This window comes from Hipposideros armiger, unplaced genomic scaffold, assembly GCF_001890085.2.
Source record: "Hipposideros armiger isolate ML-2016 unplaced genomic scaffold, ASM189008v1 scaffold_122, whole genome shotgun sequence".
Classification (NCBI taxonomy): Eukaryota; Metazoa; Chordata; class Mammalia; order Chiroptera; family Hipposideridae; genus Hipposideros; species Hipposideros armiger.
This window is the reverse complement of record NW_017731472.1, coordinates 699-18,777: the sequence shown is the minus strand read 5'-3', so window position 1 is coordinate 18,777 and position 18,079 is coordinate 699. Positions and strand designations below refer to the sequence as shown.

The 18,079-nt window shown below is 41.3% G+C and overlaps 1 protein-coding gene across 1 annotated transcript in view; it reads left to right on the top strand.

Annotated features, from left to right (window-relative positions):
- LOC109385699 (ankyrin repeat domain-containing protein 55) overlaps positions 1–16,635 on the top strand; it is a gene marked incomplete at its 3' end in the record, with an annotated part of 43,486 nt that extends 26,851 nt beyond the window's left edge. Inside the window, exons 4-6 of the mRNA XM_019648208.1 lie at positions 3,137–3,267; positions 6,883–6,992; positions 16,575–16,635. Coding sequence (XP_019503753.1) covers positions 3,137–3,267; positions 6,883–6,992; positions 16,575–16,635 — 302 coding nt within the window. The remainder of the gene's footprint in view (positions 1–3,136; positions 3,268–6,882; positions 6,993–16,574) is intronic.
- Between the last annotated feature and the right edge of the window lie 1,444 nt (positions 16,636–18,079).

Here is an 18,079-nt window from a genome sequence, read left to right as displayed (position 1 = left end):
ACAACTAAGATTGAACACAGCACCTTGAGTTTAGAGGCCATGAACTGCCGACGGGATGCCAGATGGTGACTGGCACCCTCCACAACAAAGATTGAAGAACAACAACTTGGCTGGTCCCCTTCCCCAATTCCCCAACACTGTTCCGCTCTCCCAATTCCCCAATAAAATATTTTTTTAAATATAAATAAATAAATAAATAAATAAATAAATAAATAAATAAATAAAACAACTCTACACACATAAATTTGACTATTTAGATAAAATGGATTAATTCCTCAAAAAAAAGACAAAACTTCCACAGTTAATCCAATAGGAAATAGGTAATATGAATAGCCCTATTACTATTAAGGAAATTAAATTCCTAATTTTAAATTTCTCAGATAAACAAATATTCAGGCCTGGATGGTTTCACTAAAGACTTCTACAAATTTTTAAATAACAATAATTTCAATTCTGTATAATCTCTCCCAGAAAAGATAAGAGGAGGAAACGTTTCTCAGCTATGTTTATGAAGCTAAATTACCCTGACATCAAAACCAGATAAAGATTATATAAAAAATAAGTCTACAGACCCATACTCCTCAGGAATATGGATTGAATATAGATGTAGATATCCTTGGCAAAATATTAGAAAATAGAATTCAGTTTCATATATATATATATATATATATATATATATATATATGAATCATACACACACACACACACACACACACACACACAAACACACACACTTACACAGAGGGTGCCAAAAAACTGTATACACATTTTAAGAAAGGAAACAACTGTATTAAAATTGTAATACTCAATATATACCGATAATAAAAGATGAATACAAGTCACACTTGACTTCTGCAATTGCAAGAGGTGCTCAAAATGGTTACCATCATCAGCATCCAGACACTTCTGATTACGGCGAACTACTGCTTGAGCAACGTTGACCATAGTGTCCACTTGTATACATATTTTTGGCACCCCCAGGGTGTATGCATGAGTGTGTGTGTGTGTGTGTGTGTGTGTGTGTGTGTGTGTGTGTGTATTATACACAGGGACCAAGTGGAGCTTGTTTTAGGGATATGTCAGGTTCAGTATTTGAAAATCAATCAATGTAAGTCATCATATTAACCAGCTATAGGAAAAAGATCACATGATGATATCAATTAATGCAAAGAAAGCATTTGACAAAATTTAGCACACATTCATTAAACACTATCAGAAAAATAGGACTATAGGGAAACTGCCTCAGTTTGATAAAGAGTATCTACCAAAACCCCATTTTACTTAATGGTGAAAGACTGAATGCTTTGCTCCTGAGATCAGGAACAAAGCAAAGATACCCACTCTCACTCATTCATTACAGTGCCAGAAGTACATAAAGGCAAGAAATGGAAATAAAAAGCATACATATTGAAAAGGAAAAAAAAAATCTGTTCCTTTTTTCATGGTTTGATTGTTTACACAGGAAATCTAAGGAATCTACCAAAAACTCCTACAACTAAGCGAGTTCAGCAAGGTCACAGGATATAAGCTCAATACACAAAAACAAATTGTATTTATATATGCCACAAAGGAACACAGGGACACCAAAATTAAAACCACAATGCCATTTAAAACTAATCAATTAAAAAAATAAAAAATACTTAGATGTGACTATAACAAAATATGTATAGAACTTGTATATTGAAAACTATAAAATGCCAATGAAGGAAATCAGAGAAGATCTAAATAAATGGAGAAACATATCATGTTCACAGATTAGAAGATTCACTATAATAAACATGCAAAGCTCCCCAAATTCATACACAGGTTTAATGCAATTTCTATCAAACCCCAGCAAGACATTTTTGTAGATACAGATAAGATTATCTGAAATTTATATAGAAAGGCAAAGAAACTAAAATAGTTAAAAACAATTGTGAAAAAGAAGAATGAGTGAGAGGAATCAGTCTACCCAATTTCAAGACTTATTGTATAGCTACAGAAATCAATGATATTGCTGAGGGCTAGACACATAGCTCAATAGAATAGAACAGAACTCAAAAAGAGGCTCACAAATGTGCTCAAATGATCTTTGACAAAGGTGCAAATGTAATACAGTGGAAGAAAGCCTCTTCAAAAAAAATGGTGCTGGAGGAATTTGACACCAGTAAGCAAAAAAGGAGAGGGGGGGGGAAGGGGGAGGAGTGCAGGGGGAGGGAGAGAGGGAGAGGGAGAGGGAGAGGAAGGAATGATGTAACTGTTTAAGACATAGCACTTCGTTGCTGTTTTTTAGTAAGTACAGATGCCTGAAAGAGTATTAGGAATGAAAGATTTGGAGAAAATTTGGATTGCCAGTTACAATCTTTCACTGAGAGCAGCAGTCCTGGAATCTGATTCATTCAGAGAAGAATCACAACCTCAACATGAATGTCCAATCAAAAGACATCTAAACAAGCCTCAGCTGGGCAGGGGATTGTGTCTGCTGTTCCATTTCTTCACCTGGAGTCGCCTCACCAGTCTGGCTTGTTCCACCAGCCCTGCAAAGTTAATCAGCATATGTAATTTTATCTCTATTTTTATTCAGGAATAAAACACATGAAAAACTAAATGTGTTGACCTATATTGATTCCAAATACAGAGAAGCATTTCAGTAAAGATGGCCCCTTTTGGCAAGAATTTGTACAGCCCAAGGCTAGGCTACCATCACTGTCGTTTCTTTATCACCCGCACCTTCCAATGAAAATGTGCTGGACCTGTCTGCCTGGCTGGGGTTGCCCTCCAAAGGCACTTCCAGGTTCTGCATTGTGCAAGCCAAGTCAGGATAAACCTACCTGTTACTTCCCAAAGTATGCTGCTTCCCAAAGTATTAATCAGCAATTTTTATCATCTGTGCAATCAATGTGTTTTAATCAACCAATTACTGCAAAGTTACAGAAGATTGAATAGGGCCAGAAAAATACACAGTTTATATAAATGTAGCAACAATCATTTTCATCTATCTGTCTTCCTTCAATCCCATATAGTTCAACTCCTGGGTTTGTGTTGAGGGGAGTTCATTTATTGGCAATAAGCATAATCAATGAACAGGCAAATAAAGTCTGCTCATACATTTTACAAGCCAAACATGTTTTTAAAGTCTTGAAATGTCTCATTCCAGGATGTACACCCTTGATGCATGCGGTTTCTGGACGTCAAGTGGACACAGTGAAGTTGCTGTTGAAGATGGGAGCCAATATTAACACCCAGGACGCTTATGGCCGCACGAGTCTATGCCTGGCAACCTATCTGGTACTGACTGTATCTGTCACGGGCAGTGAGGAGTAGGGTGGTCTAAATGTGTCTTTAGAGGGTCCTACCTGCAGAAGTGCATCCTTGGATTATGCAGCTGGCCAATGGAAATAGAACTTGAAGCTTTACAACAATCATCTATGACATTTATATCACCACTTAGAGTTGGTTTCATGGAATTAAGTCATTTTGGATCTTCCTAACAACCCTCTAAGTTAGAGATGATATTGCCATTAGGGAAATAGTCTTTCCCATCTTAACTGCATCAGAATTTCCCATGGGGCATTTCTGGACACACTTGGTACCCCTTCTAAGAAGGCCTTCCATTAATACTCCGAGTGGACAGTAGCACTCAAAGCTGCAGGTGGTATCTGCAGGTAGCATTAGTTGGGTGGAAGGTTGAGGATGAGGACTGTGGAGAATGATGAGAACTGGAAAGAGTAGAGGTAGGGAGTAGGGGAGAAACAGCAGGCTCTTAAGCAGCAACACCAAGCATAGGATTCCACCGATAGTCTGTGCTCAATTTAAAAATTGCATCGAGTCAGTCCTTGTCACAGAAATTTCAGTCCAGTGTTTCCTGACATTAGAGCAAGTTTGGTAAGGCTTACTGAAAATCTTCAAGCCCCTCTCCTCTCAAATCATCCCTGAAATCCTCCTGGGAGACTCCAGTCCCTGTCGAACAAGTCCTCCTTAGGGCCACAAGAGGGTCATCATTCTCTTTCCCCTCCAATGAGGCTCCTGGAAACCTTCACCATAACCACCCTGCTGCCAAAGCAGCCTCTTGCCTTTGCTGTCGCTGCCCATTGATGGAGGTGGATTCACCTGGGCTAGCCCCGTGGTGCCTTGAAGCTGCCGCGCTGACATAGAACACTTCCCCTCCCCAGCACCATACCTTCCTGCCAAGCTCTAGCATAGATTGCGATAAGGCATTACCCAGTTCTCACAGAGATTGTCTTTAGAAACTACTTTTTCATGTTCTATTTGCATGTCCTGTTTCTTTAGGACTCAACACACAAAACTGGGAAGAATTTTTCAAAGTATTGGAGTGCTTGTTTCAAATGCAGTTTCCTGGAGTACACCCTAGACCTCCTGTGTCAGACACTGGGAGCAGGTGGAGGGGCGGGGGGGTCCTGCATGGTAAATCAACCTCCCGGAAATTTTTATGCATGCTCAAGTTTGAAAACCACTGACCTATGAGGTGAAGTTTAATATCTCAGAAAGACATAGGACTGCCCTCTCAGACACCCTCCCTGTTACCGTATGCCCTAATAGTTTATTTTTTTAGTGTCTTCGAGCAGAGGAAAAGAGAAAATTTGAATCAGGGGTTGGAGGAAGGAAGTAGAGATGGTTTCTAAAGTTGACTGTTACTAGCATTTAGAAATAAAGTGAAACCAAGCTGCACTTATTTCCAAATTCTAAAATTCAAAATTTCTAATACCTTGGCTTAGATAGCTCCTTAAAGCGCTGAGAAGTAACTCCTCTACATTGCCTTAAATAGTGAGCCTAGAAAGGTGCCACTTTTGCAGACAACTCTAGGAACTAATTCTGAAGAGCTATGTGAGGGAAGTTTGCCTGCATGATGGCATGTGGCATCGCCCTCTTAATGATGCACCCACCTCTGTGTGGCAACCCGAGGCAGGACCCCTCTGCTCTCTGAGGCTTCATGGAAAGGGCACAGGGTAGGGGGAGGAAGGTATCCTGGGATTGCACTCAGAAGCTTATCACCCCTGGCAATGTCTGAATTCGAGTATAAAAGAGAAACTTGGCAAAGGGGGCACTTAGAAATTAAGTCTCAGTCACAGCTCCAAATTCAGTATACAAACAAACTTACCATAGGTGTAAAACCTTAGACAAGGCTGCTGCCTCTTTCCTTATTTGTAAAATGTAGTAAAAATAATACCCTAAGTTGATCACAATTGAAGGAGAGACACATGCAGAATCACCCAGCACCTAATAGGTACAAAACACATTTGTTGGTTCTGAATAGTGACCATGGGTTTCAGATGTATTCAATAGTTTTCTGAAGAAAACCACATACACACATAGTTCCAGGAAATGTTGCAAAATGATAAAAAATATTCCAGACCCTCCCCCATCAGATTTGTTTTTCAAAACTATAAAAATTTGGCAACTCTGAAATTTGTCCAGTATGCCTTTATTTTGGGTCTCCTGGTCTATTTTCTTTCTTAATCATAGAACTTGATGACTTGGACATTGGCAACTAAAACCAGACTTAATGCATTAGTAAACTATGACTCAAGACTTAAAAATATTTGCATCTATTAAGATTTAGATATTGGTCAATTCTACAAAATCATATTCAATATTATAGCCTATGAACTTTGCTGTGCTTTTGTTGAAAGATTTTTTCCAGAGTTTTCAGAACTAAAAGATCCTTTCCTTATCATTATCTTTCTCCTTCTTCATGCATTTAATAACATTTTTATTTTTATTGCTTCCCATATTGTGAGGGAAAATCGTCAGGCATCTTCTCATCTTGGCGGGTAATCTTGAGGCTTAACTATACATGAATGGAGGAAGGTCGTAGAGAAAGATACCGTATCACTCTTCATAATAATAATTTTATCTACGTATCAGTCTATGTATAATTGAGTGAGTAACCCAAGTGGTTGTGGATGAATGTAGGAGGCATTCTCCTTGGCAGGTGAGCCAAACTTGGTTATCAGTAGGATTGGGTTAGTTACTTAAAAACTATGGAACAGAAATGGAGACTAGCCAGAAATTATATCTGCTCTTTGAAATGAGAAAGACAGTGGGGAAATGACCCACCTATAAGGGCTAACCAAGGAGGGGACAAGGATGAGATGTGGCGGTATCAGTTTCAATCTGGGGAATTAGTAGACAGCAGGGAGTTCACACAACATGTCTTGGAGAATTCATAAGTGGGTAAAACACAGCAATGGGGAACCTTTAGAGGGTGCTGGTGATACCTCCATATTCAACATCAGAAAAGTCAGTCAACAAGATGGCAGAGTCCCAATCATTGTAGTAGGGCTCAGACTAGGATTCTAGGTTTTGGGAGGGGGACTGACTAGGATGAACAACATAGTGTATTTGTGGTTACTAGAAAGGGAACTTGGAAAGAGGGGACCAAGGCCTGTTTATCAGATATAGGTAAACTGAGGCATACAGTGGCAGCTGGGGCTCAAGAATGATACAGGAGCCCACATTTTGGAATTAGACCATGGCGTGCAGATCAGTCCATTGACAAGCATAATTTGGAGTGAATCCCATAGAAAGAGAGGCTAGAGCTGATTAATCACACCCTATCTCATGCCCTAGGAAATGAGTATGAAAGTGAAATACCAGTGAGTGGCCCTAGAAGTGGGGAGGGGAAGGCAGAAGAGAGAGTCTAGGAATCAGTCTACATCTGACAGAGTAAAGGTCCTCCAGAAAACTCAGGAATCCACACCTCAAGACCTTCTGCCCTTGGTTGAGGTGTCTACATTGGAGTTGTGCTTTAACCACTTAAGTCAAATAAAACATGTTTTTAGCCAAACCAAAGAAGAAAGGGAAAGAAAACTAGAGAAAGTGTGTTGGACTATGTTATGCGAGGTTGTGTTATATAATGATGTGGTTGCTCTTGTATTTCAGGGTTGGCTGGAAGGCTGTGTGAGTCTGCTCAGAAATGGTGCCAAACACAATATCCCAGATAAAAATGGCCGTCTGCCACTGCATGCTGCCACTGCTGAACCCGATGTGAGGTAAGTAACCAGGTTTAAAGATCATTCAGGTTGGGAGGGACCCAACTTGGATTAGAAGGTCATCTACTACAACCCTCTGTGGCAAATAAAAACAAAATCCATCCTTTTTGTTGAAGTTGGAGCAGACAGAACCACATCTTAGTAAATAAAAATATTCTGGAATAATCTTAAACTCCAATGATTCAAACCCTTTTCTCCTAGTGTGATTTAAGAAGAAATGCTACTTGTCATCATCTGAATTCATATATTCATTCATTCAATTAATCAATTATTAATTCAATAACTATTTGTTGAGTGCTTATTCTGAGCCAAGTACTCTTCTAGGCTCAAGCAGTTCCACAGTAAGCAAGACAGTGTCTCTGACCTCACAGAGCTTACGCTGTAGTGAACGAGTTGAGTGGCACACTCATAAACAAATAAATACGCTAATTTAAAATAGTGATGAATGCTATGAAGAAAACTACACAAGGTAAAGGAATGCTGAGTGGGCAGAAAGGTTAATGTCTGAACTCAGAGTCATGCCAACGTTTACGGGTTAGAAAGAGGCAAAGGACCAACAGAAGAGACAGAGACCACTAAGTTAGAAAGAAAACCAAGGGTGTGTGCTGCTGGAAGCCGTGTGAAGAAATATATTCAAATAAGTTGAATGATCAAGGCCACATTTTTGTAAGACGATTGAGCAACAAAGGAAAAAGTTTTGCCCAGACCAAGTGTGGCTTCCCCAATCCTCTGTGTTTAAATGGCTTCAGTCTCCAATCCTTTGAAAGCCCCTCGAAGCAGCTGATAACAGCATTTCCTGCTGTGGAATCAGCAACATTCTGCGTGTTTCCCAACCTTGGCTGCACAGAACATGACTCTGACAGGAACTGAGCATTCTCAAGAACTGGGCCCCAGGGGTGCATACTGTGGGGCCTCATCCTCTCTATCCTGTGTCCAGAACTAAAACTAAAGCTCTTTGGGGGTTGAGGAGACCAAGGTCTCTTCTAGATTGAGTGGTAACAGGATTTCTTCATTTCAATCTGTTTTACACTAAAATAAAAGGGCTTGGGAAATTCCAGGACTATTCCCAACCAAGCCTTGCCTCTTATTATCATTGGATTAAATCCAGGAATAACAGAAAACTAGGATTTACTCAAAGCCTAATAAAACAAGGAAGTTTAGAGAAGAAACAGCAAACTCAGAGCTAGTAATCAATAGACATCATAAAGGGTTGACTCCTTTTGATGTATTAGGGAAAAAAATGAATGACTCTCTAGACAACCCACAAAAATATTTAATCATAAAATCATACTGTTTTCCAAAGAGTAATCTTTAGAAAACATGTTTTAAATGTGTCTTTTAAGACTATTCTGCCTTGATTTACTCTACTTACTTGTTTTTACTTGCCTCATTCAGAGTGGTTCTTTCAAAATCTACCTAACTGAGTCTGGAATATAAATGCCTATTTAGTTATGGTAATTATAGCTGTTATAAAAACTAAAACCCAAAACTTCAGTGTTTTAACGCAATACAAGTTTATTCCAATGTAGTTGTTCCTAGATGGGGTTGGGAGTGGCTCCTCTCCACATGGTGATTCAGGGACCCAAACTTCTCCATCTTGTGGCTCTGTCATCCCCTAGCATTACAGAATCCTCTTTGTTTACCCTGCAAATAGGGAAAGAGGAGAGTAGAGAAGCCTCACTTATTTCTTTAAAACCTTAACCTGCAAATGACACAATTCACTGTAGCTCACATTCCATGAACAAACACTAGTCATTTAGCCACAGCTGGGTGTAAGGACTGCTGGGGAATACAATCCCTGACCAAGAATCCACCTACCAGCAATGACTCCAATCCATGAAAGAAGGGCATGAATTAAGGTAAAAATCTGTCTCTGCCATCAAGCAATTGTACCTGAGGGGTAAACCAAGCCTTGTCAGTCAAAATCACATTCAAGGTCAATTTGGTCTGTAGATTAGGCTCATCATCTGAAATCACTGCAATAATAAATTGAAAACCAATTCAAGATAATTCCTCTTTTGTGGACTTATTAGTCATTTCTTATTAAGCCCACCAGTGACTGTCTAGGATCTACACTATATCACTATAACTGAGATAACACAGTTGTGGCTTCCCTTCTCTTAAAATTGTACCTATGATCCAGCCACCACCTTCGGAAAAGCTGAAGTCAGAAAAATAAACATCCTTCTGCGTGGTGATGATATATTTTTATTGTCCTAAAGGGACACTTAAGTGATTCTGGAAGACAAAATCCTACTTTAGTTATGCTAATGCTAGCTGCTGTAACTAGCAATATCCAAGGGTTCAGATTAACTTCCAAAACCAAAAATCATGATTTCTGATAAGCGTTCTCCAAAAAACGAATTGGGTTAAACCTTAACAACCCATATAGCAGATTAACTGGTTTTGTTACCTAGAGAACATTCTAAACTAGCTTGCCTTAAAGGATTCCCTATGGACTTGCATTGCTTAAAACTAGATAATTTTATTATTGCTTTACTGAGAAACATTATGGGCATGCAGAGTTTGAGAACATCTATATTAAATGTTTCAAGCAGAAACTACCCATGCCGTGCTCCATAGCAGAGAAGTTGGGCTTCACTCACCCATTTGAGTTTCAACTTGAACTCAGAATTTCTTTCTGAGGAAAAAAAAAAAAATCTTGGTCTGGTTTGTGAGTATTTATCTTAATCCTACAACCATAATGCAAAAGGGAGTGACCTTCCATTAAGCCATGTCAACCTATTTGACTGCTTCATTTTCCTAAGTGGACACAACCTCGGGCTAGCTTGGCTGACTACTAAAGCATATAGGTCTATACTTACAACAGTGACGATGATGACAAGGGCACTGACTATTTACCATGTTCTGAGTACTTTCCATGCACTGTCTCATCTAATCTCTACCACACCTCTGTGTGGTAGGTAATATCTCTCTCCTCGTTTTATAGATGAGGAAATTGAGGCACCAAGAAGATAATTAGTTGCCTAGTGCATATGTGAAGATAAGTAACCTACCTGCCAGTGGGTCTGCTGTGCTCCCAGGATTCACTGTTGTGGACCCTACAGAATTTATTTTAAAGGCCGGATTTTGTCATAACCCTACCCTGAGAGGCCTTATAAGAAACAGCCTTACAAAACTAATCTCATTGGAAATATTTTATTTATTACAGCTTCCAAAAATCCTTTATGAGAATCCACAAGAAAAAAAAATTTACTAAAGAAGGAATTGCTGTGCTTCTCCTGATAAATTGGTTTTTAATTTTTCACTATGTGGTCACTGTTTCTCTCTTTGCATGTTTAAAAAACTGAAAGTCCCATTTGTGTCCAACCTCTGGCATACATGTAGGACCATAATTACATTGTCCTTGTCCTACCCTTGCTTTCTCTTTGCCTAGTTTCTTCGCTTGTAACCTTGTTTTACTATATGTATCTGAAAACCACCTGAAATCCTTTTTGGATTGAGGAAAGGGATGGCCAGAAGTGGCAGCTAAGGAGTCAGACTGACTGAGTTTGAATCTGACTCCATCTCTTACTGATCATATTATCTGGGGCAAATTAACATGCCCAGGCTCAGCTCACTTTATTTTCTAAAATGTAAGGATAATACAGCACTTAGGTAAGTAGGCAGAAGAAAATGAGAAAATGTGTGGAAAGCACTGAACACTGTCAATCGTCAGTATTCAGTAAGTGGGGGTGATGATGATGAGGGTGACGATATCAATGATGATGATGATGATCATGATGATGGAAGATAGATGGAAGATGATGAGGTGATGATATTGATGATGATGATGATGATGATGATGATGATGACCATGATGACAGAAGGCAGATGGAAGTAAAGAAATACTATAGGTCAGTGCTAAACAATGAGTTCCTGCTACTGCCACCCCACCAGCTCTCACCCTGGCCTTCTTCACCTTAGCAAGCATAGGTCCACAGAAAATATGTCCACACACACAGGTACATGCACATGCAGTCCTGCACCCACTGACATATGTACACACTGACTTCAAAGGTCGTCAGGGCGTGAACAGCGCTCCTATTTGTATTGATGCTGGGACACACATATAGATCTTAGCTAGCCTTTAGAACCCAATGAACACCAAACTCAGCCATTCGGCATCCCTGAAACCCCGCTCCCTGCCTTTGTTAGTGCATGCGCATCTATTTTTACATGCATGTATTTTTCCTCTAATCATAAGCATATGTACGGGCCACATTGTGGCCTCATAGTCAGATATCGTACTCTTTGTTTAGCTCTACTCTTAGATTTACAAACAGCATGCACCTTACACTCAGTGCTTGCTGGAGGTTATTTGGAGCGAAGCTCAAACAACCTGCTTATAAACAAGCCAAGGGGACACTTCAGCTAATCCTTTGCCTCCAGAGGGATTTGGTCCTCTGATGGAAACAACTCAAAGCAAACCAATCAGTTCCCATATATAGTCTTAGCTAAGCTACAACTCAGTGGGGATCTACGCTGATGCAAGGATAAGTGATTTATAATTATTAACATGAAGGCAAGTTGGATGGACAAAAGCAAAGGAGTGTAGGATTTATCTCATGATTCCCCTTCCTGCTTTGAACCCTCAGCCTCTCAGCAGGTCCAAGTTTTCTCCCTTTCAGCTCCCCATGGCTTTTCTTGCTTCCTTGGCTCTGGGACATTCAGAGGGCACCCCTGTGAAAGAGAGGGCATGATCATTAAGACAAAGCTCCAAAGAGAACGGAGTTGTGTTTGTACAACGCTGCACAAGCTACCATTAGAAGGCAAGCATCGATTTCCTCTGAAAGCAGCCACAGGGCTCTCTGAAGGCCTTTTTCATGGTCTCCATGGTTACAGGCAGATTTTTTTTTTTCACTGACACAGAAAGTGCCAGCGGCTCTGCCTCTTTTCGTTCCTCTTGATTACAGTCAGAGGAAGGAAAGCATTTCTTTGGGGTCCTGTTCTCTAGTTACCAGGTGATGCATTCTAATCTGAGTACATGTTTCACTATAGTGTACTCTCACATCCAGGCAGCTTCAGGGACAGGAGGGCAAGTGGCTGGCTTGGGGACCATTTTCCACACTCTTCACTGGCCAGATCCAGGGCTGAGAGCCCAAAGGGCCAGCAAAACAGAGAAGCCCACAGAAACAAGCTGCCCCAGGATACATCCTCTCTCTGGCTTACCAATCACTTAGTGGTGATCAAGAGACCCCAAAATAAGGTAGGAACTTTTTTAAAAAAATTTAATCATTATATACTTACTATGGCATGTAAATGTCATTCTAAGTGCTTTATATGCATTGACTCATTTCAAGTCACAACAAATCTTTGAGAAGTAGGTGTACTTATTGTCTCTGTTTTACAGATAAGAAAACGTAGACACTGAGAGTTTCATAGCTTGCCCAAGGTCACTGGCTAGTTGGTAATGGAGCAGGGATTCTGACTGAGGCAGTCTGGCCGCAGCATCTGTTTTCTTATCACTCACCATGCTGCCTGTCTGGGGTCACTCCTGGTGAGGACCTGTGCCTGCTCTATACTTCTGCCTGAAAGCAAGATAGTTGGAGCCAGTGCTAATAGAAGACTGGGCTGGGGAGTTGAGGGAAAAATACCCCTCGGCCACCTTAGCACAAAACAGGAACTCTTAATAGAACAACAACAACAACAAAAAAAGAAAACCTATGAGGTCTGTAAGTCCTCTGGTAATTAAGATAGATGTGGGACAAGTCTCTTGCAGGTTACCTTTGTACGCAGAACAGCATGGAAGCACCAAGGTGGAAACTAGACACCTGGTTTCTAGTCCAGGCTGCATCACCAAGGCAATGTGTGATGGCCCCCGCAAGTAATGCAGTGCCTTAGGCAGTTTGTTCTCTTAAAAGAAGAGAGAGAGAGAGAGAGAGAGAGAGAGAGAGAGAGAGAGAGAGAGAGAGAGAGAGAGAGAGAGAGAGAGAGAGAGAGAGAGAGAGAGAGAGAGAGAGAGAATACTTAACTGTAAATTTGTGTCCAGCTTTGGAGATCAATGAGTCTTAGACACTTAGGAATCAAATCAAATCAAACAATATAGATTAGCATATATCAATCAGAGTCATGACACAAAAACATGGAATATTATTAAAAGAGGGAATTGAAGAAAGTTTAATGAAAGACTATTTAAAATTAACCAAGAGCTGGTGATATAACCCCCCACTCCCACCATCCCCCAAAAAGCAGGAAAATATTCCACCCTAAGCTGAAAGGCACGAAGAAGGGAGCTGTTATTGGAACGTGCTGAGAGCTGTGGTGGTAGCTGTCGCTGTGACTGTGAGAGAGGGCCCACCTGGCAGGAGCCGAGGCCTTTGATCAGGGAAGAAATCACTGTAAGGAAGGCAAGTAGCTTCCCTGTTTCCTACTGCCTATTCTCTCACTGGCCAAACCCAGTGGGAAGTCAGAGGGCCAGGGAGCCAGGGTGATGACGTCGTTGGAAGTGAGCCTCAGAGCAGGACATTCAGGGCAGAGAGTGGATTTGAGAGGCAAATAGAAAAGTATCCAGGTGCAGGGTTTATCCCGTGACCTTTGGAGGCCCATCATAGATGTGACAAGAGGTCTTTCTGTCCCCACCCCCATTCTCATCTGGACAGAACCCTACTGCCTTCCCTCATGTGGTCACTCTGCTCTGGAGTGGCTGCTGCAGATCTGGTCTGCTCAGGGTTAGCCCAGGTTAACCAGATTGGAATGCAGCTGACCTCTTGCCTTTCTCTCCCACTCTCCCCCAGTACTTCAGACCAAATAAACCCTAGAGATTAAACAATGGACAGTAATGAGAGAGGGGGTGGCGGGGGGAGAGAGAGAGAGAGAGAGAGAGAGAGAGAGAGAGAGAGAGAGAGAGAGAGAGAGAGAGAGAGAGACTAGTTACCCTTTCCCCATAAAACACCAATAGGGGAACACATATCCAGTAGTGGAATATAATTACAAATATAAAAACAGTGTGACCCCAAATGCAATTATCTTTACAGCATCTTCCCATCAGATGGAGGAATTGCAGAATTAAGAAATGAAAAGAGGGCCAGCCGCGTAGCGCAGTGGTTAAGAGCTGGCTTGGGACACCAGAGGGCCCCGGTTCGGACCCCACATATGAGGGCCAGTGACACTGCCCTCTACAAAAAAAAACAGAAAGGAAGAAATGAAAAGAGAGATGTGTTTCTTGCAGTCATAGCCACCGTTCCTTTAAAGTCTGTGTAGTAGTTTTGTGCCTGTTATGTTATTCAGTCCTTACCACCGCTGCTGTTATCTCCATTACAGAAGTGAGGATAATTAAGCTCAGAGAGGCCATGCGATGATGAGGCCAGAATTATTATAAATCACAGTATTATCCTGGCTCCCAAAAAGAACAGTGATGAGACTGGATTTAAACCTTAGGCTTCCTGGTTATTTCACCTCCACTGCAAGTAACCAGAAGTCCATTCCTATTTAAGCTCTTTATATTTATCTTGAATGCAATGTGATGAGTCCATCTGCTCTTCTATTGTAGGTAGCAATTTAATACTTAGGACTTTAGTTGTTACCTAAGCTGAGAGACAATGAAAATCTGACTGAGGAGGAGGCAAAACCATTTCATTCTTCAAACAATTCTTCCGAAAATAATTTCTGAAGTCCCTTCATTGTCTCCCTATAGACAGTCCTTTATCCTTTTAATGAGCATATTAGTTTGCTAGGGCTTCCATGACAAAATATTACAGACTGAGTGGCTTAAACCACAGAATTTTACTTTTCCACAGTTCTGGAAGCTGGAAGTCCATGATCAAGGTATCAGCAGAGTTGGTTTCCTCTGCAGCTCCCCTCCTTGGCTTGCAGATGGTCACCCTCTAGCTGCCTTTTCACATGGTCTTTCCTCTGTGAGCACATGCCTCTGGTGCCTCCCTGCTGGTCCTAATCTCTTCTTATGAGAATACCAGTAAATTGGATTGAGGCCACTCTAAGGGCTTCATTTTAGTTTAATTACCTTTTTTTAAGGCTCTATCTCCAAATACAGTCAGATTCTGAGGCACTGGGGTTTAGAGTTTCAACATGTGAATTTGGGGGAGAATCAATTCAGTCCGTAACAATGAGTATCCACTGATGAATTCATTCAGCACCTTTCTCAGTGGCTTCCAAACCTGACAGTCTACCAGAATTTCTTGAACAGCTCTTTTATACTGTAGAAGCTGGGCTTCTCACTAGACCTACTGAGTCAGAAACCCTAAATATAGAACCTACGTATTTGTGGTTTTAAAAAATCTCCCCAGGGGATTCTGAGATGGGGCCAGGATTACAACTTTTAGGGTTATGTGTTCCAGAAATAACACTTACTATGTTCCAGCATGCTTTAAATTCTGTATGCATATTATCTTATTTAGTCCTCACACTGCACTATAGGGTAGGCACTTTTTATCACCCCCATTTTACAGATGAGGAGGACACTTAGGTACAGAGAGGTTAAGTTACATGCCTACAGTCACAGAGTTGGTCAGTGGTATAGCTGTGATGGGAACCCAGGCGGTCTGGCTCCAGAGTCTGGGCCCCTAAACACTATACTCAACTGCCTCCCATAGAGAGAGTGTTGACTTCTGTCAACCAAGTGTGGGACCCAAGCGGGATAAGAACTTGAACTTAAGAATCATTGATAGTTGTTTCACACTGATTAGTGTCACTTCGTGCTTAGATACGTGTATGTTTTACAAAGAACAAGGAAAGTTGTAAATGCTGTCTGCCTCTTGGTATGATCTACAGATTTAAAAGACATGACCCATGTACCTAGTGGTGAAGCAGTTTGAAAGCACTCTATAAGTGTATATAAATCAATAAAGAAAAAACACTAGAGGGCCGGCCGAGTGGCACATCGGTTAAGAGCTGGCTTGGGATGCCAGAGGGCTCCAGTTCAGATCCCACATATGAAGGCCAGTGACACTGCCCTCTACAGCTAAGATGCTGAACAACAGCTCAACCTGGAGTTGGTCTGCCATGAGTCAACGGTGACGGCATAGGCTGCAACCCCTGCTGCAGTGGGTTGCCATGGGCTATCATGTGTAGCCAGCAGCCAGCGTGAGCAGCCAGCAGCCACTGTGAGTGACTGTCCAGAAGCCAGCGACTGATCTACCTTGCCCGGGAATAGCACAATGATGGTGCCAACTTGGGCCAGTGAAGCAATGTCCTCCACAACTAGACCGAAGAACAAAACCACAGCAACTTGTCTGTTCCCCTTCCCCCCAATTCCCCAGTGCTGTTCCCATCCCGCAATTCCCCCAATTAAATAAATAAATAAATAAGAAAAAAGCACTAGAAAATGTTGGTTCTTAAAGTGCACACATAGGGACACAGATATGGTGATTAAGATGAGCCTAAAGATTTGCTTTCTCCATCCCCTTTTGCCCCTCCAGAAGCACTAAGATACAGAGGAGATGGAAGAAGAGACAGAGGTATTCTATTCCTCCCAGGTGCCTTCTTACCTACCATGCTGGCTTCTTTTCCATGGGTTTTTTCCTTAGATAACTGGAAAGGGCCCATCTTCAACAGACTTTATTGCTAATATTGTGTTCTCATCCAGATTCTGTTCTTTTGAGCCACTTCTGTTTTCCTTCGCAGGCTCCTAACAGTCTTGATGCAACAGTCAAATCTCAGCGAGATTAATCACCAGGACAATGAGGTGAGCCAGCCCTCAGAAGGAACAGTTGGCCCTTGTGCACATGCGGACAGGAGGAAGACCTTTTCTAAACCACTGTGTTTCCTCTCCTAAACGTGCCAGGAGGCAGCGGAGCATGTGTTCATATTCCAGCCCTGAAAGGGAAGCATGTGTCTCTACTACTCATCCTCAGGCAAAACTTGATCCCCACTTTGGGTATGGGCAACTTCTAATAGAAAAGGATTTATCATATTAAGTACTTAAGCATTTAGCGTACCACTGAAAGTTTGAGAAACAAATACTGCTCTTTCCTGTCTTCCTGAGTCACAGAAACTTCGATGGCAAGCTATGGCTGCCAACACTCTCTCTGAGTGAAAGATGTCAGATAGATAATAGTAACAGCAGGATTCCTGTTCCCGAAGCCACATTAATGCCAGTGATCCCAGTTGCTGTTTCTTGTACAGGGCTTCCAAAACAGACAGTGCAGTACTTTTGAGCAAAGTTCCTGAGTGAGGGTGGATCAGACCCAGGCAGAGCTACCCCAGAGTACCGTAGGGTCTTGTTGTTGTAGCTACTTAACTCTTTTTTTTTTATTAGTTTCAGGTGGACAGAACAATGCAATAGTTATCTTTTTTACCCCTCACACTCTCCCTATCCACTGCCTTCCCACCCCCGATATCATACTTATCTATTACAATTCCATTGACTCCATTCCCACTCTCTACTCCATGTCCCGTGACTATATGTGTATATAATTATAGTTGACATACAATATTATTCAACATCAGCTTCAGAAATACAGTGCGGTGGTCAGGCCTCTACACGGTCTATGAAGTGGTGTCCCTAACAAGACATGAGTCCATCTGGCGCCCTAAAAAATATTTACAACATTATTGATTATATTCCCCAGACTGTCTTTTCTATCCCTGGGGCCATATTGTAGTTACCAATTTGTATTGTCTCATCCCTTCTCCTTCATCCCTGCCCCTCCCAACTAGCAACTCTCAGTTTTTCCTCTGTGTCTCTGAGACTATTTCTGTTTACATTTCTCACTTATTCAGTTTTTTAGAATCCACGTATAAGTGAGATCATATGGTATTTGTCTTTCTCTGACTGACTTATTTCACTTAGCATAATGTTCTCTCTAGGTCGATCCATATTGTTGCAAATGGTATGATTTCCTTCTTCTTTATAGTTGAGTAATACTCCATTGTGTAAATGTACCATAGTTTCTTAATCCAGTCATCTACCAATGGGCATTTCGGTTTCCAAGTCTTGGCTACTGTGAATAGTGCTGCAATGAACATAGGGGTGCATATATTTTTTCAAATTAATGTCTTGGGTTTTTCTGGATAAATACCTAAGAGTGGAATTGCTGGGTCATAAGGTAGTTCCATTTCCAGTTTTTTGAGATACCTCCATACTAATTTTCATAGTGGCTGCACCAGTCTGCAGTCCCACCAACAGT